This window comes from Palaemon carinicauda, chromosome 9 (assembly GCF_036898095.1).
Source record: "Palaemon carinicauda isolate YSFRI2023 chromosome 9, ASM3689809v2, whole genome shotgun sequence".
In the NCBI taxonomy this organism is placed as follows: domain Eukaryota; kingdom Metazoa; phylum Arthropoda; class Malacostraca; order Decapoda; family Palaemonidae; genus Palaemon; species Palaemon carinicauda.
In genome coordinates, this window is record NC_090733.1 from 146,829,537 (window position 1) to 146,852,109 (window position 22,573).

Consider the following 22,573-nt stretch of genomic DNA (forward strand, 5'->3'; position numbering starts at 1 on the left):
AGACACGGTCAGTAATACAGAACGGAAGTACTAAACAAAAATATAAGTTTACTAAATGACTTGTTCTCAAGTCTAGAACCTGTATATCCAATTTTATTACCCCAAATTTATCATCACCATTATCAATAATTTTATATCAGAACTTTACCATAGATGAAGGTTTCAATTTCAATGTTTTCTACTGTGAACTATTCCATAGGTTATTAATAAGACCATAGTTCTGTATGAATAATTGATAATGGTATTTTTCTAGTTCACCACTTTAATTACATGCAATATTGTGAACGCGACCCTCGCACATGAGACCTACAACGAGAATACAAACTGATTTTCAGTTTCTGACCTTGAGCATAATCATCAGGGCATAGTTACTCTATGCAACTGTGTTCCAGCTGGAAAGTCTAGACTCATTGACTTTTCAATGACTACTTTGAAAGCGCCTGTGACCAGCAAAACAATTAGAAACTGTAAATTCAAAGACATTTATCTCAAGTCTTCCTTGAGGATGGAAACAAACACCTAGTATTAAGTGTTCAGAATCTTCCTACTAGCAAAGAATTTTGGTCTGGATACTCTAGTCAAAATACTTCTTCCTGTTGCAACCTCCCGTATCAACTGAGTTGAATTTAGAATTTTTTCCCACAACTGATGTTGGTGTTGAGCTCATTCAAAGATGGAATGCTCATGTTGCAGTTCTTGCCTCCATATTGTCGTGATACCTTATGGGGTAACTTCTTCATGGTATTAGTTTAGCATTACATCTTACCAGTGTGAAATGCTTGATCAGTTTACTCCATTTTGGATAGTGTATCAACAAAAAGAAATTTTACTGCTTGAGTAAATCTGGTCTGAATTATCAAAATCAAATATTTTATGCTAATCCTATCCTATCTAAATTGTATACAGTAATTATAAAAATGTAATTAATAATACTAGGCAATCAAATAAATTAATGTTCCTTCGATGATGCTTAGACCAGAGGGTTCTAAAGTTTATCGTTTCTCTTTTATATTATACTAAAGAAAAGAAATGCCGAGATAACATATACAAAATTAATTCTTGAATATTTAAAATTCCATCTATTTAAATTAAACTGATAACATACTATACATTATATAAGTGTATAGTGGTATATATTTTATTAGCTTTCAATGGCAAAATCTTATACTTTTCACCCTGAACTCTCTTGACCTAACAAATCTGAGGAACAGGAATGCTTAAGAAGAACATAAAATGGTCAAACGCAATTTACAGGGGAAAATTTTATCCACTATAAAGAGGAAATCAATGGGGCCATACCAATACCATACCCTATAAAAAAAAGCTCCTATACTGATTTGCGTTGTCTCAAGTGAAAAAAAATTATCTTGAAGGCTGACTAGATTATTATATGATGCTGTACACTCAAGAGGGTTTTTTAGTATTATGCCAAAATAACAGTGTATATGAACATTGTAAAATTTAGACAATTGTGTGAAATTCTTAAAAAAAAAAAAAAAAAATTATACAAGAAACTATTCCCTATTAGTGTAGGTGGTCTACTCATCCTCATTAATTTGGTCAATTTCCTCTAGTTGGAACTTTAGTCAAATATATGCAATGAAAAAGTCCTTGACAGTCTGCAATTGTCAAAAATTTTCCATCCACCATAAAAAAAAAAAATTAATATAAATTTGAAGTAATGCCATTTGTGACTTTAATTTTACCCATAAAACATTTTGCACAGATAATGCACATCATTAAAATGTACACCCAATCATAAATTGTGTATCATATGTGCATGTATGGACGGACTGTTCATTTGATATATACCTGTGTACCAGTGAACTAGCTCTACAATATTTTTGCAGCTTGGTATGTACTATTACACATATGCAATATACCTAAATGCTTCATACGTGTGTAAACATACTACTGATAGAAAATCATGTTTGAGTATGATATATCTCATATTTAAGATCAAATTCTACCATAAATGTGTAGAAACAATCAGTAAGCCTTTTCATGCAAAGGTATTCTTATAGAAGACTATTTTCTTTTACTTTATAGTAATAAGTACAGCAGAAACAAAGGTTTCCCCAATGAATAAATAGTCTCTTACAGTATCATTAATTATGCCTATAACTGAAGGGTATCATTTCTCCAGGCTAAATTTGCATGCTGTTAATACCATGACCTCCACCAGTGAAAAGGCTTTTAAGCATTAGCATTTTGTGTGTTACGTTGCCCTGTGATGCCCCTAAACCAGTTACGAAGTTCTACAGAGGTGACAGTGAGATAGTTTGCTTCTTCATCTACACTTTCACCAACACCAACATTCCCTTCTGCAAGCAACGGACGAGAATCAATGCCCTTACGTTGTTTGCCCACAGCCTTCTTCTTTTTGCGGTTAACTACACCATCGGCTTCGTCCATCATCTTTACAATCTGTAAAAATAAAATTATACTTTGGTAGAAGAAAAATCAATTCTAGCGTTACTAGAAAATATTGAGCAATTTATCATACCCCACTACTTTCTTCAGAGAAATTAGCACCGCATTATGCTCTTCAGTAGTGTTAAAAGCTACACAGTAGTTGAAAAAAAGTTTTCTTGAAACCTTAAAAGTGTTATCTTTTAGTTAAAATATTTTGAAATGAATTTTATGAGGATTAACTAACCTGCGCTTGATCTGAAGCATCCATTGGTATCACAGAAATATCACGAACTGCTCTGAATTTACCACAGTTATTTATGTGTTCGTTCTCTAAACGGAAGAAATTCCAAATAAACCGCCTGAAAGAAGAATTAAGTAGGTATGGAAAATGTGTTTAAAATCAATACATGAGAAGTCTGTTAACAGAAAAGTCTAGTTGATCAAATAGTATTTTTATAACTTCGTTATATGTTGATCATAGTTTTTATTTTTTTTAAACTTTGTTATATGTTAAGGATAAGATATAGGAAAAACAAATACAGTGATACCTCGGTAGTCGAACGACTCTATACTCGAACAATTCGGAGTTCGACCAAAATTTTCGAGAAATTTTTGCTGCGGTGCTCGACCAAAAATTCGGTACTCGACCAGCCGAACACGTGACGACCGCATGGGCTTTGTGATGATCGCGCCATCTCGGCCACTCTCGCTTGTTCGGGAAGCATCAGTTCTCTCGAGAGCGTCACTCAGACAACGCGCGATCAGCATTCGTTGTGATTTAGTGATTTTCAGTGCTTTTAATTGCTTTTTTAGCTTTCATAATGAGTCCCAAGAAAGTAATGAGTGTTAAGGGGAAGGAGAAGAGGAAAACAGTGCGAACAACGATCGAGTTGAAGAAGGAAATTATAGCGAAATATGAGAATGGTGTACGAGTGTCCGATTTAGCGGTAGAATACGGAATGGCGAAGTCGACCATTTCTACGTTTTTAAAGCATAAAGAAATGATTAAGAAGGCGAATGTTGCAACGGGAGTTACGGCGGTAACTAAGCAAAGGCCACAAGTGATTGAGGAGATGGAAAAGTTGCTTTTAATATTTATTAAAGAAAAACAGTTGGCCGGGGAAAGTGTTAGTGAAGCGTTCATTTGTGAAAAAGCGTTGCATATCTATGAAGAATTAGTGAAGAAAAGTCCGAGTACCAGTGAAAGTGATTCATTTACATTTAAAGCGAGCAGGGGTTGGTTTGAAAAGTTTCGTAATAGAACAGGTATTCATCGTGTTACTAGGCATGGGGAGGCAGCTAGTTCGGATCAAATTGCAGCCGATAAATACGTGGGGGAATTCGATCGGTACATAAATGAACAAAATTTGATCGCACAACAAGTCTTTAATTGTGATGAGACTGGGTTATTTTGGAAGAAAATGCCAGCCAATACGTACATTACCAAGGACGAGACGAAGATGCCAGGTCACAAGCCAATGAAAGATAGGCTAACATTGTTGCTGTGTGCAAATGCAAGTGGCGATTGCAAGATCAAACCCTTGTTAGTGTACCACTCGGACAACCCCCGGGTGTTCAAACGAAATAATATTTGTAAAAGTGCACTACCAGTTATGTGGCGCTCGAACACTAAATCTTGGGTCACAAGACAATTCTTTACTGAGTGGATAAACGAAGTGTTTGCCCCCCAGGTTAAGGCTTACCTCATTGAAAAGAGCTTGCCAATGAAATGTCTTCTGGTTATGGACAATGCTCCTGCACATCCTCCAGGTCTCGAGGATGACTTGAAAGAAGAATACAGCTTTATCAAAATCAAATTCTTGCCCCCCAATACTACTCCCATACTCCAGCCCATGGACCAACAGGTCATTTCAAACTTCAAAAAACTCTATACCAAGGCCCTTTTCAGAAAGTGTTTTGAAGTGACCAGTGACACGAAGTTGACCCTAAAGGAATTCTGGAAGGAACACTTCAGCATCCTCAACTCTGTTAACATGATTGACCAAGCTTGGCGAGGTGTGACCTATAGGACATTGAACTCTGCCTGGCGTAAGCTGTGGCCATCATGTGTCACAGAGAGGGAGTTTGAAGGTTTCCAACCAGAGGCGGGTCCAAGCACTGCTACCCCTGTAATTTCTGATGACACTGATGTCGTTGAGGAAATTGTTGTCATGGGCAGGAGTTTGGGGCTTGAGGTCGACAAGGATGATATTGATGAGCTTGTAGAAAGCCATTCTACCGAGTTGACTGTGGAGGAATTGTTGCACCTGCAACAACAACAGCAGCAGGATCTGGTTGTGGAGCAGGAATCTTCAGAAGAGGATGAGGTAAGGGAGGATGTTCCAAGTTCTCTCATCAATGAAATTTGTTCCAAGTGGGCAGATGTGCAGGCTTTTGCTGAAAAATACCACCCAGAAATTGCAGTAGCAAACCGGGCAGTGCATATGTTTAATGATAGTGTCATGTATCATTTTCGAAGAATACTGCAGAGGAGGAAGAAACAATTAACAATAGACCAGTTTTTCACAAAAGAAAAGAAAGCTGCTACATCAAAGCCTGTTTCTCCTCCAAAGAAGAGACAAAGAAGAGAAGAAACCCCTGAAATAGATCTGCCCACCCTTTCATTGGAGAGAGAAACAACTCCTGAAGGAGAACTACCCCGCCACATCATGGAAGGGGACTCTCCTTCCAAGCAGTAACCTCCCCCTTCCATCCTCTCCACATCCATCCCTGTATGCCATCGAACCGCTGCTCAAAGGTATGTTCACTACAGTACAGAAAATGGTTTAAAATTGTTTTATTTTAGTACAGTAAATGGTTTAAAATTGTTTTATAGGATTTTCTGACCAATTTCATACACATTTAGATAATTATTGTTGTTTAGGTACACGTTTTATTAATATTTTGGGCCTGTTCGAGTGCTTGGGAACGGAATAGAATATATACCATTATTTCTTATGGGGAAAAAAAATTCGGTACTCGAACAAATCGGAGGTCGAACACGGATCTCGAACGGATTATGGTCGAGTACCGAGGTATCACTGTAGTTAAAAAAAATATTTCTCTGGATCATTTAATTTTGTCACTATAACTTATTAAAATAAAACCTTAAATTTACTCGACCGAAAATTTGCAATTTCAGAACCAAATTAAAGATCTAGGCATCCAACAGCCTACATAGAAGGGATATCAGATATTTCTATTACCACTGTATTTTTATTAAACAAGGTTTCTATTCCACAATTTTTCCCATGACAATGTAATTACTGCACGCTGTAACAATGTTGTTAATTACCTTGTGTTCACTTACTCGTACCCACACTTGGCTCCCTCCAACTCACCTTGGATCTTCTATAACCCAAGTAAGTAGATTCTTAAGGATGCCAATATTTCCCCCCCCTTTTTTTTTCTTCTTCTTTTAGTTTACTTATCAGCAAAAAAAATGGTTTTGCTTCCAGATCTTTCATATTTGTGTGATTTAAGTTGTATCCTAATTTTGGAAATAACTGTACAACTGATTTTAAAACTTAATTTGTATTTTAGATCACTTGTAATACATGAACTTAACCAGTTAAAGACCAAATTATTTCACAGCACTGTGCTGCAAATAAATTACTCCTAAATAAACGGATTTTGAGCGAAGCAAAAAATCTATTTTTGGGTGAGATGGCCATGTCGTCCTGATGGAAGTTCCTATAGGGTAGCTTCATAGGGTATATTACAACTACGGCGATATTCCCAGAGAATTTACCTTAAGGTACCCAGAATTCTAACTCCTGGAGCGAATATCCCTAATGAAAGTACCAGGGATATCGCGAAATATCAGAGGACGCATTCTTGACACGCCACATGGCAATCTGTACCCCGAACAGAGATAACACTTCGAAGGGGTCAATTGGCAAGAAAACGAAAACGAGAAAGAAAAAGGAGAGCCGTTCGCAAGGCTATCTCTTCTCCCGTTTCGTAAGCGTGCATTGCGCCGATTCTGGCGCCATCTGTATTCCTTGTAGCGATACACGAGGTGCTACAGATACTGTATGTAGGGAGGGGTCCTACAGCCCTTTCATAGAAAGGGAAGGGCGGGTCCATCAGGACGACATGGCCATCTCACCCAAAAATAGATTTTTCGCTTCGCTCAAAATCCGTTTTTTGGGCTCAAGCCATGTCGTCCTGATGGAAGTATACCAGAGCATTACTGTATCTGTGGATTCTCAGAACGTGCCGTACTCCCCGGAGGTATTTCCCCGGTCGACTAGACCTAGAGACCTAAGATGTTACCGTTATACATCTTTTCAACTAACCATAAACCATGTTAGAGCTTCCTGCCCCCTACAGGGAAGAGTCCTACTAGACTCTGGAAAAGTCTCGAAGAGTATATATACCTATGTATGAATACAGTACCAGGCAAGCCAATACAGTGGTCTCACCCTATATTAAGTAACGCATAGTTTGTAAAGAACCACTGCGTCAATATGAAATATCGACCAGTTCTCCGCTCAATACTTGTATTGGACAAAGGTTTATATCCGCATAGGAGGAAACTTGTAAATCCGCCACCGTCCCTTTATGGGATGGAGTCCTCCCGCTAAGGGAAAGCATAAACCAATGCAACATTAGCTTGCATAAAGGAACAATCTATTAGAATTATCCCAGATAAATATACATAGAATGAATGCTCAATTATACCAATAAATTGACACAGGTGAAGGAGATGCAAGGTTCTCAAGAACAAGTTTATTGACAGACAATAAATAGACAGGTTAACAACAATTATATATATATATATAAGAGGAGGATAACCAAAACTTTAAGCATAAGTATGATAGTAAACAGAAACTTGTTTATCTGAAAGAAAAACATTAGTGCCACTTTTAACATACCGAGGTATCAAAGTCATAAAAGTCTGTACTGTATTACTAATCAGTCACATTAGCGTTAGAAACGCTAGGCACACATGTCTGCACTTATGCTAGGTTCACCTTTGGAAGTGGAACAGTCAACGTGGGCCACTCGGTGCCCTCACTTAGTTTGTAGCACAGTATGTAACTACACACTCACCCTGGAATTAATCGTCCCAATTAAAACCACTGTTACTCGCAGAGTTAAACAGCAGGGTTAACGACGCAACCCACTGCTACCACAGATCTCTTTAGTTGCTCCACTTGCTTCGCATAGTGACGAAAGAACACTCTGGAAGACTTCCAGCCAGTGTATGAACAAAGATGTTCAAAATCCATACAATTAAAGAAATTTAAGGATGAGGCAACTTTCCTCGGATCGTGACCTGCGGGTGTACTGTCAGGATCCGCTCTGCGAATGAAATATGTGATTTTCGCCCTGAGTTGTTTCAGTGATAAATTTGAGCCTGACGTTTCTCCCCTGAATAGTTGACCACCCTTGAAGTCTGAAGTCCTACGAAGATAGACCTTTAGGCATTCTCCTGGACATAGAGATGCATCTTCTTTCAGAGGGCAGATTCTCCAGGGACCCCACCTGTTGGTGGGTAACTCGTTCTTGGCGAGAAACTTAGGATCCGGAAACAGGTTCAGTTCTCCCCCATCCAGGAACTGAACACGACCTTCCTCTCTCGAGAGGGCTACAATCTCACTAACCCTGGCCCCGGACGCGAGTGCAAATAGGAAAATAACTTTTTGGGTCAAATCCTTTAACGCACACTCCTCATTGTTCAACAGTGAAGCAAAATGAAGAACTTTAGATTATCTAAAGACCATGAAATGGGCTTTGGAGGTGCTGAAGGTCTGAGCCTAGCGCAGGCTTACGGAACTTTATTAAAGATCTCGTTAGCGAGGTCGACCTGGAAGGCATATAGAATGGGTCTTGTCAAAGCAGACTTACACGTTGAAATCGTGTTAGCTGCCAACCCTTGACCATGGAGGTGGATGAAGAAAGATAAGCAGAAGTCCGTCGAGATCTCCTGTGGATTCTTCGCCTTGACAAAGGCCACCCATTTTCTCCAAGATGACTCATATTGCCTTCTAGTAGATTTGCACTTATATTCCTCTAGGAAGTCTATGCTGGCTTTCGAAATCCCGAAACGCTTTCTCACCGCTAGGGAGAGAAAATCATGAGCTGCAGGGTCCGGGTTTTCTGTAATGAAGCGCAGACAGTCGACTTCTGGACTCGCTGGGTCAGAACTGGATCTGGTAGCGGTAGAAACTTCAACCGTAGTTCCAATGCCAGAGGGAACCACACGCTGTTCGGCCACTTGTGGGCCACTATTGCCGCTACTCCCTTGAAGGATCTCAGTTTGTTGAGGACCCTCAACAGAAGGTTGTGAGGAGGGAACAGATAAATCCTGGACCATCTGTTCCAGTCGCGGGACATCGCGTCCACTGCTTCCGCCAAGGGGTCCTCGTACGGGGACACGTACAGGGGCAACTTCTTGTTGTCTTTCGTCGCAAAGAGGTCTATCTGCAGTTCTGGGACTTGACTCAAGACGAAGGAGAATGATCCTGCGGCTAGGGACCATTCCGACTCTATCGGTGTGAACCTGGATAGAGCGTCCACTGTCACATTGCGGACTCCTTGAAGGTGAACTGCCGACAGGTACCACTTCTTCTTTTCCGCCAATCGGAAGATGGCCAACATCACCTGGTTGAGAGGTGGCGACCTTGATCCTTGTCGATTCAAGCATCTCACAACTACCTCGCTGTCCAGCACCAACCTTATGTGGATCGAGTGACGCGGGGAGACTTTCTTTAAGGTAAGGAGCACTGCCATAGCTTCTAGAAAGTTTATGTGAAAGGTCTTGAATAGATTGGACCAAGTCCCTTGGGCCTTTTTCCGATGAGAGTGACCTCCCCACCCCTCCTTCGAGGAGTCTGTGTGAATCGTCACCGACGGGGGAGGTGGCTGCTGAAGAAGTACCGACTTCTTTAGATGTCTGGCTTTTGGGACCAAGGCCTGAGAAGAGTACGTAGACGAAGCGGAACTGGTCTTCTCAGATCTCTTCGCGCGTTTGATGCATAACTTCTCCAAACTCCGGTTGCATCCTTTAGCTGTGCTCTTAGCACCGGGTCTGTTACCGAAGCAAACTGGAGAGAACCCAGTACTCTCTCCTGTTCGCGTCTTGATATCCTTTCGGAATCTAGAAGTCTCTTGACAGAACCAGCTATCTCCTTCCTTTTCTTCGCCGGGATGGAGAAATGGTGTGACATTAGGTCCCAGTGGATTCCCAACCACTGGAACTTTTGAGATGGAGAAAGTCGAGACTTTTTTCTGTTGATCTTGAAGCCTAGATACTCTAGGAACTGGATCACCTGCAGGGAAGCTTGCAAGCATTCTGTCTTGGATGCTGCCCACACCAGCCAGTCGTCCAGGTAGGCTACTACCTGAATTCCCTTTAGGCGTAATTGTTTGAGAGCTACGCTCGCAAGCTTCGTGAAGATCCTTGGGGCTATATTTAGCCCGAATGGCATGGCTCTGAAGGCGTATAGTCTTCGTTGTAGCTTGAACCCTAGGTAGGGGGAGAGTCGACGATTGATTGGAACGTGCCAATAGGCATCTGACAAATCTATGGAGACGGTAAATGCCCTCTTGGGCAGTAAGGTCCTTATGTGTTGCAGTGTTAGCATCTTGAACTTGCAGTTCACTATGAACTTGTTGAGTGGCGACAAGTCCAGAATGACTCTGAGTTTTTCCGAGTCCTTCTTGGGAACACAAAACAGCCTCCCTTGGAATTTGATGGACTTTACCCTTCGGATCACTTTTTTCTCCAACAGATCTTGGATGTACTCCTCCAGAACGGGGGTGGAGTGTTGGAAAAACCGAGGGCACGGGGGTGGAGTGCTGTACCAGCTCCAGCCCAGTCCATTCTTGAGTAGGCTGTGGGCCCAGGGATCAAAGGTCCACCGATCCCGAAAATTCTGAAGTCTCCCTCCTACCGGTATCATCTCACTTGGACTGTTGTCCTGAGGTCTTGCCTCCCTGACCGCAACCACCCCTGAATCCCCTTCCCCTTGAGGGGCGCCTAGACGAGCCTCTGGCTGCTCCTCTAGGCTTTGCTCGAAAGGAAGTTGACTGCCCTTCAAACGTTGGGTTGAATGCCGGGGACTGTGTCGACACGGCCTGGGGTACCCGCTGGAATGTGGTCGGGGTTTGTGCCACCATCTGGGGCACTGAAGGCATCGGCAATTGCTGTTGCTGTTGCTGTCTAAATGGCTTGGCTGGCCGAGACGGTAGCCTAGTCCTCTTAGTCTTCCTCTTTGGTTGGGGACCCTCAACTGGGGAAGACTTTCTCTTGATAGACAGGCCCCACTTCTGGAGAAGGTTTCTATTCTCCGTGGCGGCCTTATCAACAACTTCTTTGACCGATTCGCAAGGGAAAAGGTCTTTGCCCCAAATGTTGGAGGAGATTAGTTTCCTTGGCTCGTGCCTCACCGTAGCCGAGGGGAACACGAACTCCCTACAAGCTCTCCTCGCCCTGACGAAGCTGTAAAGATCCTTCGTCACTGTTGCCAGATGAGTCTTGGCCACTACCATGAACATTTCATGGACCTTGGGGTCACTTGCCATCGTCTCAAGAGTGGTCTGAAGAGACATTGAGGCAGCCAGTCTTTCTTTTGTCTTGAGCTCTCTCCGCAAAAGAAAGTCAGACAGCTTAGGGAGGTTCTCACCGAACTGACGTCCGGCAATATCAGCCTCCAACTTCCCGACTGAGAAGGTAAGATGGACGTCCTTCCAGTCCTTGTGGTCCATAGGTAGGGCCAGCGACAAGGGTTTACACTCCTCCAAGGAGGGGCAAGGCTTGCCAGCCTCGACTGCTTTTAACACAGCCGCAAACCCTTTCTGCAAAAAGGGGAAGGCTCTAGCAGGAGAGGACACAAAGGAAGGGAGCTTCTTACTCAATGCAGCCACCTTTGAGTTCGTGAAGCCCCTCTCTTTCATCGAAGATGAAAGCAAAGCTTGAGCCTTAGCATGGTCCATCACTATGACCTCCTTCGGCTCTGTCTCCTCCTTTGAAGCTGGTTCCTTCCTCAATCGGACATAGCAGTCCAGATATGACCCTTTGCTGGGCCAGAATTCCACCTCCTCTAGGGGAACTGAACCCAACTTATCCGACATGACGATCTTTCCAATCGTCATCGGCATGTGCTCAGCATATCTCCACGGGTTAGCATCAGAGCACAAGGGAAGGTCTTTCACGTTGAGCCTTTTCTGGGGCCCACGTGATGCTGCAAGCATTTGCATCTGCAGTTCCATTGGAGCCGCCTTCTCATTATTCTCCTTCTGCATTTGTTCGATCATTCCAACAATGGAGGAGAGGGCCTGTCCCAGCTCTACTGGGAGAGCGGACAATGTTCAGGGAATAGGTTCAGGGATCTGAACCGGAGCAGCCGACACCTCGTCGGCCTCTTCCTCTACAATGTCTGGGGCTTGATCTTCATCCTGGCCTTCTGCCAGGAGGTCTTCCTCCAGACGCTCGGACACGTCTGACATCCTGTCGTCCAACTGGATGTCTTGCAAGGCGACCGCGACTTCAGCATCCACCGGAATCTGAACTAAGGGGATCTCCTCTTGAGGCTGGGGAATCACTGCATCAGCTGATGCCCTAGGGAAAAGGTAAGCCCTCATCTTCTCACTTGGAAGATAAGGTCCAGAGGTGTTCTTCTGGAAGCCCCTTACCCAGGTACGAAGCTTCTCCCTTGCTATATCCCTTGATTCCGCCGTCCTAGGGGAATCAAAAGCCTCAGTAATCAGGTTAGAGCACACGGTACATACCTGAGGGTCCCAATACCGGAGATCACCCTTGTCGACAGCGCATGCTGCGTGCCTCCTACATAACTCATGTCCGCAGTTCTTACTGCGGACGTTGCAGAAAACACTTCCGCACTTCGGATGGTCCTCCTGTAAAGAGAAGAAATTTCCATGAGTATCAAGTGAACTACGTATCACTGGATATGCACAGTTTAGCATAACAAATCATTAAGGAAAGACACACACTTGTGTTTCCCGCACAACCAATTGTTGCAGCCTTCCAGATAATAAAATCGTATGGTTAATCTGTCCTAGAGTAACCAATGAAAAATTTCCAGAGGAAACAGGTGTGGCTCACACCTAAGGTATGATTTTAAAATACCGTATAATAGACAAGAAAGAACTCACTTTCTTATCTGTAAGGCAGCACCAAAGGGCTGTGCAAGACAACACAAAAGTGTTAGAAAACACAGTGTTGTACCAATACTATACTATAGTTTTCTTCCTACAGTATATGCTATACTGAAGAATACTGGTACAGTATAGAAGGTAATGCGCCGGCTGGCACTTGCCGGCTGGCACACACCATAACTAGCTTTAAAGTATACTACTTAACAGCTGTAAGGCGGAAGAACGCTGGTTCAGATGCATGTGCCGGCCGGCAACAGCCAATGTCGGCCGGCAATGACTGCCGGCCAGCAACTACACAAGGTAGTACCCAGCTGCCGGCAACTACACAAGGTAGCACCCGGCTGCTGGCCACCGCTTGTAGTGACCGGCAGACAAGGGCGTGACAATAGCCGGCCGGCAAAGGTAAACAACCGATGCCAGCCAGCAGCAAAAGAACCAGAGAACTCTGACTGCCGGGCTGCCGGCCACATAGGCCGGCAGCCGGGTCGGGTACAGCACTAGAAGAAAATAGAATGGATGCCAGGATAAGAGAGTGTACTACCTCAAAGCCCGGCAATCCGAAAGAGTGCATATAAGGAAGGGGAGAATCTAATTCAGGCTTCCTGACCAATGCCGTCGGGCTCTACAGACAGACATGGATGAGGGACCAAGGGAGGTCCGGGCAGCACTCAAAGCAGAAGACCTTTGCCGGCCGGCAAGGGACTGAGTCAATTCCACATCCTAACCTATACTAGGTCCAGATGTAGAATGACGTACAGTACTGTAACGGCTAGGCCATTACAGAGATAGAGGGGAAGGGATAAAGAGGGTCCTACCAACCTTGCTATAGTAAAGAATCACCCGCAGCCAAGAAAACTCAACTTAGCCTAAGGGAGATCCAAGGAGGGAGGCCAGCAATACTTGCCAACCCCCACTGAACCAAAGCAAGGAAGGTGTTGCTATACATCCCGGGGAAAGGATCTCATCCTCCCACCGAGAACAGCAACAAGGACTAGTCTGCTAGATCACAAAAGAAGGAATCATCTCGTACAGAAACCTTCGGGAGTGACCTAAGGAGGTTAAGCCTCCTATGTCTGCGTCAGACTAGCGAGGGAGACTCTACCCCAAGCCAGACAAACACAGACTCAGACTAAAAACTCTGATGTTCTGCCCCTCTCTGAAGCCAGACTTACTGGAAGAGGAAGGTACAGTAACACCCCAATATAGTTGTATCGAAAGTTAATTCAGATAAACCACTAGGGTTAAGCCCATGGCTTAAACAGAGGGAAAAGGATTGCATACCTTCTCCGAAGAAAAGAAAGCAACCGGGGAGTATGAGAAAGTATACTAAGGCTCCATAGGCAACTTAGCCTAGGCACCAAGAGAATCGATTACCTAAATCACCGAAACTCACTCGTATACTATCTTGGAAATAATCAATATAATCTTAAATGTATAAAACTGCCTAAAGCTTCAATAAAATTTTAAAACACTCGGAAATCCAAAAATCATGCAGGAAAGTACTAGGGCCAAACGACTAGGCTACCTGGTCTAGCGTAGGCCAGAATTGGCGAATACTTTGCCAAAACAAATACAGTAATACTAAAAGCACGAGTAAGGAAATCCTATGTAACGCTAAATAGCTAAAATTATTAAAGCAAAACAGCCGGGAACGTCGCTCTGGCTAACTAAAACTCATACCTAGCGAGCGACAGCGTCCAGGACGCCTCCAGTAGGCAACGGCTCTTGTAACAAAGATTATTACTATTAATCACTTTAAAAATTACCAAGAGCCTACATTTATACATAAAAGAAATAATACTCAACTTATCAGAGGCAGACGAAGTTGGAGAAAGCATAATAAAGCGATTAAATCCAAGATTTTGCGAGAAGCACAGGCAAACACACCGAGTTGTTAAGCTACGCAAAAAGGAATACAGATGGCGCCAGAATCGGCGCAATGCACGCTTACGAAACGGGAGAGGAGAGAGCCTTGCGAACGGCTCTCCTTTTTCTTTCTCGTTTTCGTTTTCTTGCCAATTGACCCCTTCGAAGTGTTATCTCTGTTCGGGGTGCAGATTGCCATGTGGCGTGTCAAGAATACGTCCTCTGATATTTCGCGATATCCCTGGTACTTTCATTAGGGATATTCGCTCCAGGAGTTAGAATTCTGGGTACCTTAAGGTAAATTCTCTGGGAATATCGCCGTAGTTGTAATATACCCTAGGAAGCTACCCTATAGGAGCTTCCATCAGGACAACATGGCTTGAGCCCAAAAATCCTAATACCTGTTTTAGCAAATTACCATATTAAAGTCAGTGTTCTAATTAAGTAACAAAGATTACAACCACCTGTAGATTATAAATTTAGAATAGTATTAAAACTCTGTGCTGCAAAGAAATAATTTCAAAATGTTTATAGTACTCACCTGAACACTTCCAGTGGAGCAAGAATGGAGATGACAATTTCGCTGTTGCTTGGATTGACAATTCGCAGTTCCGAGAGGACCAGAGAAAATGTCCAACTAAATCTTAATATAAAATCTTCTATGATACCAAAATAATAGTAGTACTGAAAAAGGAAAATGTTGATAAATTACCTTACTGTTGAGCTAAATTATAGATACTGTATTGCATTCATACATAAAATTAAAATATTTTCCACTACAAACCCAGTACTCAAGAGCAGCCTACTTGTGAAGCAAATGAACATAAAGGCACACCAATCCACTATGAAAAAAATGACATAGGATGACTGAATTTAATTGAAACATGACCATACATTCCTTTGGATGGTAAGCAGCTCTTCTAGGAGGACACTCCAAAATCAAACCATTGTTCTCTAGTCTTGGGTAGTGCCATAGCCTCTGTACCATGGTCTTCCACTGTCTTGGGTTAGAGTTCTTTTGCTTGAGGGTACACTCAGGCACACTGTTCTATCTAGTTTCTCTTCCTCTTGTTTTGTTAAAGTTTTTATGGTTTATATAGGAAATATTTATTTTAATGTTGTAACTATTCTTAAGATATTTTATTTTTCCTTATTTCCTTTCCTCACTACGCTATTTTCCCTGTTGGGGCCCCTGGGCTTAGAGCATTCTGCTTTTCCAACTAGGGTTGTAGCTTAGCATTTAATAATAATAATAATAATAATGATATTCCACTACATCTATTTCTCTCCCAAATGATCAACAGTTCCAAGACATTCACAATTTTGAAACCCTTAAGAATTGCTATGTGCTTTTTCCACTTTGGATCATATCCCTTTCCTTTCTTCCTAATTACATTTTCTTTTCTTCCAGTGGGTGAAAACATAAAGGAGACCAATAAGATTAGTAGGACAATCTTACCTTATAGGATTAAAAGCTGCATTTCCCTTTTAATACCACAAATTTTTAAAACAATTTGTATTTTTCCTAGCTATACAAATCAGTCATTTAAATGGGTAAATCCTAGTCTCGTTTTCTACGACCAGACAATCAAAAAGGAAAAAGGGAGGTTTGATTGCATCATAATAGGTTGCTGGGAACCTCAGTACATAGCAGCGCTATGCTTCGCTGTATGGCTTACTTCCCTCTCTTCTGGTTAAAAACTTGAGGGGAGGTTGATACGGGACTTTTGATTAAATGACTCAGGTTTGTACTGTATAGCTTGAAAAAATAGAAATTATTTAAAAATTATTTAGTTTATTCCTATGCGGATACAGACTTCTGAGTCATTTGAATGGGAGTCTTCCTGATATGAGGGGGAAGTCACCATTAAGAGGTACAGTATACCCTCCCTCTCTGAGAGTTACAATGACTAATAAGCAAGAGCAAAAGTCAAAAGTGGATTAAGCAGGGGATTAGTCGTATATAACTGAAAAAACATGGCATTCTTACTTGCATTAGGGTGAATTCCAAGTGAAGGCTTCAGGTCCATCTATGATCACCCTCGGCCTTGATCCACATTTCATACCCTTACAGAGAATAACTGATGCCTTTGACAACAGATAGGTGTCGGGTAAGAGCGTTAGATTAGACTATTTGTTGAGCTGCACCAGTAAGGCCTAAAGAGAAAGTACCCAAGGACCTATGAGTACAATCTCCTAGGTAGGATGGTCCGTAAAAGTATTTTGCCTCTTCCAGACACTAGCTTTGAGGACTTGGGCTACCAAGTGATTTCTGCAGAAAGCTAGGGTTGCAGCAAGACCACGGATATCATGTGTTTTAGGGGGCCCCTGGCGATGCTTCCCCTAAGGATTTATATGCTCTCATGATTATTTCCCTTAGCCAAAAGGAAAGTATGTACTTGGACACTTTCTTTAGGGAAAGACCTGTGCTCACAAACAAATTAGCAATTTTGGATCTAAGGTACGCTGTTCTGTTCAAATATTTAAAGATTGCTCTTATGGGACAGAGTAAAGGTCTTCCGGGTCACCAGTTACCTCTTTCTTCTTCTTCTTCTTCTTTGTCTACATCTTTTCCCACTTCTATGTGGGGTCGATTTTTCTGGTCAGCTTTCTCCATCTACCTCTGTCCCACACCTCATCACCGGTTAATCCCTTTGATCAAAGGTCATCCTTGATACAGTCCACCCACCTTCGCTTTGATCTCCCTCTCCTTCTCGTTCTCTGTAACTACATTTCCATCACTCTCTTCGCAAGACAAAATCATGGAAGAGTCAAATCTGATTGTCCTTCTCTACCGGATTTTGGGTCTTGACCACAAATTCGGGAACAAATGATAATGATAATTCTTTCCACCCTCTGGAATGTGACATAAGGTAAGATAGGCCATGTAACTAACTCTCTTGGCTGAAGTTAAGGCAATGAGAAAGACAGTCTTCAGGGTAAGATCCCTTTCCAAGGCTTTATAAAAAGCTTATAGGGGGCTTTTTTCAAAGACCTAAGAACCTTTGTCACATCCCAGGAAAGGAGTTTGAGTTCTAGCGGAGGACAAGTCTGCTCGAAACTCCTGATGAGAACTGAGAGTTCTCATGTAGAGGAGAGTTCAAGTCCATTCAGTTTGAAAACTTAGGTCATGGCTCAAAGCCAAGTGCTAACCTTTTACTGCAGTAATTGAAAGGGGTTTCTCATTCTTCAGGAACACCAAAATGTCAGCAATAAGGGAAATAGTGCTCATTAGTGAAGCAGTATTCTCCTTTCGACACCAATTACAGACGAATTTCCACTTGGCTTGGTAGACAGATGCAGATGACTTTCAGAGGTACTGTATAAAGTTGTTTTACAGTTGCTCCCGAAAAACCTCTCTTACGGAGATGTTGAATAGTCTCCAGCAGTGAAGCGACAGGCAATGTATGTACTGCTTCGTGGAACTTTCTTGTGTGGTTGATGTAGTAAGTTTGGCCATTCTGGAAGTTCTCTTGGAACTTCTGTGAGAAGTTCCAGCAGGTCTGGATACCACTCTGCTCTTGGCCATTTTGGGGCTAATAACATTACTCTGACTCCTTACAATGTTTGGACTCTGTTAATGATCTGACAAATCAGAATGAACGGTGAAAACGCATAAAAGTCTAGCTGATCCCATGTGTCCTGGGAGGTATCTTCCATTACTGCAGCTTGGTCTGGGACTGGTGAGCAATACATATGAGTTGGTGGTTCAGGTGAGTGACAAACATGTCCAGAGATGGGGAACCCCACAAAATCAAGTCTCTTAGCCACTAGAGGAAGCAAAGACTATTTGGAACCAACGTCGTCCTTGCTTGACTTAGACAGTCCGCAATGATGTTCCTCTTCCCATGGATAAACCTCGTTGAGAAGGAGATTGCATTGGTCTAACCCAACCTGTGTATCTCTACTGTGAGCTGGCAAAGCAAGAAAGAGGCAGCACCTCCTTGTTTGGAGATGTAGATCACTACTCTGGAGTTGTCGCTCATCAGCACCAATCAGTGACCTCTGAGATTCTGCAAATTAAAGTAACACTAGTTGCGTCACTTTCATTTCCAAGAAATTTATATAAAAAGTCTTGTCCTTTTCTGCCAATAGGCCTGAGATTTGTTCCTTTCCTAGGTAATAGCCCCACCATTGGCAAGAAGCATCAAAGAATAGAAGATATTGTGAGGGGAGGAACCTAAAGGGGGATGGGGATTCCCACTAACAGGTTTTCCTCTCTGTCACCAATGGAGGCTTGTCACAACCTCATGGGCCACCAACAGAGGGTTGCAATGTGATTGGATGTCTGAGACCACTGGGTCTTCACAGCCCACTGCACTGAGCGAAGATGCATTTTCCCAACGGGGACTAGTTTCCCCAATGAGAAGAGGAGTCCTAGGAGCCTCTGCAAGAGTGGGCAAGAAGTAATTTCCCCCTTCTAGAAAGATTTTTGCTATCTTCCTGAATCTTTGGATCCTGCTGGCAGAAGGAAAATCTCTGGCTTCAACCAGGTTTATATCCATGCCTAGGTAATTGATGTATCATTTGTTCAAGAAATGCTTCAATATCAGACAACACCAATCTCACCCTTCGGGAATTTTGGAAGGAACATTTCAACATCATGCATTGTTTGAAAATTATTGACGATGCATGGCAAGGTGTCACAAGACGAACTCTTAATTCAGCGTGGAAGAAATTGTGGCCAGCTTCCGTCGCTCAGAGGGACTTTGAAAGATTCGATACGACAGACCCTAATGACTGGATGAAATCGTGTCTCTTGGAAAGTCCATGGGGCTGGAGGTAGACGAGGAAGACGTGAACGACCTTGTCGAGAAGCATCAGGAAGAGCTCACGACTCAGGAATTGATCGAGCTCCAAGAGATGCAACATTTGGAGGTGTTGCAGGAGCTCAGTAGCGAGGAGGAGGTGCAAGACAAGGGCCACCTTTCTACGGCAGAAATCAAAGACATGTTAGCGAAGTGGCAGGAGTTTTCTAATTTTATGGAAAAGAGGCACCCGGATAAGCTGGCAAGTGGTCGTGCGTTAGCCTTGTGTGACAACATTTCAGTGCGTCATTTTTGCAACATTTTGAAGGGGAGACAAAAGCAAACACCCCTAGATAGGTTCGTCTAAAAAAGGCCATCAAAAAGTGCAGGTGAAAACGAGGCAAAAAGAGCCAAGCCGGAAGAAGAAAAGTAAAAAAGTGAAAATGAAACAAAATGTAGAATTAAGTTTAGTGTAACGTAAGATTTACATTTTATTTTTAAGTGTGTGTACAGTAAGCCAATTTCATTTAAGTTGAATTTAAAGTTTAATTTCATTTAAGTTGGATTTAAAGTTAAGGTTATGTTACGTAGTGTTACCAAAGTGTTGCGTACCAAACGTGTTGCCGTCAAGTCTCTCTCCTCCCCATCCTCTCTCCCTCCTCCTCCTCCGCACACACCGCCTTTAGCCACTACCGTCTGTCTCGAAGGTAAGAACTCCATAATAATGTTACATTTCATAACCAGTTCATAGCTATTTGTTATTTTGTTAGTGTAGGATGTTGATTACAACCATTAAAAACATGTTTTTACTCTGTAATATACTGTTTTTAGGGTTTTTTTTAGAGGGTGGGAACGGATTAATTTGTTTTTAGTCATTTTATATGGAAAAAATTCATCTGATACAAAAAAATTGAAATACGAGCTCGGTCCCAAAATGGATTAAACTCTTACCTCAAGGTATTACTGTTGTAGTTTTTTTTTAATATAAAAGAAGTACTGTACATGCCTCCTGAAAAAAATCAACAGTACAATAAGGAAAGCAACAACAACAGTACGGCAGGAAAAGTCTGGTGTACAGCAGCAGAGAAAATGTTTCTTATAGTAGCCATCAATGCAGATGGTGGAAGCAGCAACACCAGAGCAATTCGTATTGCAGTAATAGAAACTCCAGAAGAAGGGATAACAACAGTTTCAGTCAGCAGCACAATTATTGGAAGTTTCATAGAACAGAAACAAAGGTATGAAGCACTGATGATTGTACTTGTGGTACATTAACAACACTGGTAAGATCCAGAAATCAGTATAGCAAGAAATGAAGAGGCAACAAAAGCTATCACTGTTGGTACAGCAGGAACAGTAGCAGAAAAATACCTCCTAGGAAGAGCCATCACATCAATTAACAGATTTTGACGTAGGAAAAATCTATTTTTGGGCTCGAGCCATGTCGTCCTGATGGAAGGTCCCTTCGGCAGCTTCCTACTGTATAATATTTCTGCGAGTGATATTACAAGAGAATTACCGTCAGGTATCACGGGGTTCTAACCGCCGGATCGACTATCCGAAGATATCGTGTATAATCAGGGACATATTCGTACGTAGATAACCATAGATATCTGCACCCCCAACAGACTTTACCCAGTCTAATCAACTAGGGGGAAGGATAAGAGAGGAGCCGTTACATATCACCTCCCCCTATGGTGCCCCCGTTTGTCTCTGATGACTCATTCCTTTGTTCACAGCGTATTCCTACTTACGTTGTTTTTTCGTTGTGCGCCCTTTATCAGCACTAAACCATATAATCTTCTTTCAACCGAAAGGCCCTCCCTCCTCCCAAGCATTATCAGTAAAAACACTATACAGAATGATTTCATCACCTACTCAGGACTAAAATTACCGTTATAATATACACTAGAACAACACTACTATGGTCAACTGATCTCCATTCTTCTGTGGTTAGAATCATGTGCCTCTGGTTTGCATTACCTCACTTATGCCACTATTTTTCAATCATTTCCAATGTCTACACAATGTTCTTGCTTGCAAAGAAATGTAATTTCTGTAATGTACAGTTAATGACTTATTTGTATTAAAAACTTATAACAGAAAAAAACTGGTTTGGCTTTAAAAAAAAATAACTTTGACAATGAAATAACCATTCAAAAGTCCCTTAAGGTTTCAAAATCACCTTTACACTATTTAAATATTGTATAGTTTTCATTGTGAGACTGAAATTATATACAAGTTTCTAAATTTATGAATATACATATAAAAACACATCATTATAATATTAAATTATATTCGATAACTTAAATGTATTATGGAACACTTACGGGAGAGGAATACACTAACTCCTCTCTTAGGAATTTGAATTCTCCAGCATTCTTGTCGAAGACACCAAAATCCATGACCGTATCCCACCAGTAGACAAAACATGAGCTGAACAACATTGAGAAGACCAGCATGTAGAAGAAAGGATTATTGATACTATCCTCATATTGTCCTGCAAAAATATGGTACTTTTACTTTCAGAAATTAATTTTAATCCAGTATCAGTACAATAATTACTCTATAAAGCCTATTTTACTTACAAAAGTTTGTTCTTAGCAAATATACCATCTTTCAGTTTGTTTACAGGAAATAAAAAGCAAATCTTCTATAGTTATTTAAAGATTTTATTACATCGGATGAATTAATAATAAACTAAAAATAATCAACATTAAAATTATGTTACTATTATGGAATGAATTACTAATAAATTGTAATCAATTACTAATAAATTGTATGCATATTCAACATTAAAATAATTTTTCTTACCTTTATATAAAGTGGTTAAGGAGGAAAATGTTACCACAAAGAATGTGGTTGAATACTTGAAAGCATTGACAAGATGAGGAAACATTTCTTTTGTATCTCTGTAACGTCTGAGGCACTGTGCAAAACGCCACCACGCAGGAAGGCAAGCTACAATATTCCTTAAAACTGCTGTCTTTTCAATACACACGTTGTCTACTGATGAAAAAAAAGGAAATATTTAAATTACACACTGACATAGCACAATAATAAATACCACTGTAAAACCAGGTAACGTATTACATTTTAATTTCTACTTGGTAATCTACATTGGATGATCATTGATCCTTCTCAATGGAATATCAAATACAAGTGAAACTGGGAAAAACGTTTATCAGCAGGAAAGCTGCTTAGCGCTTTTCCATGCTGGTCTTGAAACTTTATGCTTGAAATGATGAATAATCTATATGTACAAAAACTCAATAATCAACATCAAAACACTGATAATTCTCTAAGCTTGTCTCACAAAATGGTAATGACTGCCTGTATCTATTTCTAATATGTTATATCTTTAATAAAAGGTAAGATTTGTTTTTTTACATAATTTACAGAACATGGTCATTCTG

The 22,573-nt window shown here is 41.5% G+C and overlaps 2 protein-coding genes and 1 long non-coding RNA gene across 4 annotated transcripts in view; 1 reads left to right on the plus strand and 2 right to left on the minus strand.

The window, feature by feature from the left end:
* Positions 1 to 22,573, plus strand: part of LOC137647246 (uncharacterized) — a 41,368-nt gene that overhangs the window by 17,497 nt on the left and 1,298 nt on the right. The gene's annotated exons all lie outside the window — the stretch shown is intronic.
* LOC137647242 (solute carrier family 53 member 1-like) overlaps positions 1 to 22,573 on the minus strand; it is a 318,023-nt gene that overhangs the window by 2,474 nt on the left and 292,976 nt on the right. The window lies entirely within an intron of this gene.
* The window catches only part of LOC137647244 (solute carrier family 53 member 1-like), a 65,599-nt gene continuing 44,515 nt past the window's right edge, over positions 1,490 to 22,573 (minus strand). Inside the window, exons 10-14 of one of the 2 annotated variants that reach the window (XM_068380632.1) lie at positions 21,972 to 22,163; positions 21,488 to 21,657; positions 14,951 to 15,093; positions 2,660 to 2,774; positions 1,490 to 2,427 (exon numbers count right to left, since the gene is read on the minus strand). In XM_068380632.1, coding sequence (XP_068236733.1) covers positions 2,197 to 2,427; positions 2,660 to 2,774; positions 14,951 to 15,093; positions 21,488 to 21,657; positions 21,972 to 22,163 — 851 coding nt within the window. In that variant the 3' untranslated portion in view covers positions 1,490 to 2,196. Of the gene's footprint in view, positions 2,428 to 2,659; positions 2,775 to 14,950; positions 15,094 to 21,487; positions 21,658 to 21,971; positions 22,167 to 22,573 lie in introns of both variants that reach the window. The other variant, XM_068380631.1, reaches the window with a different exon arrangement.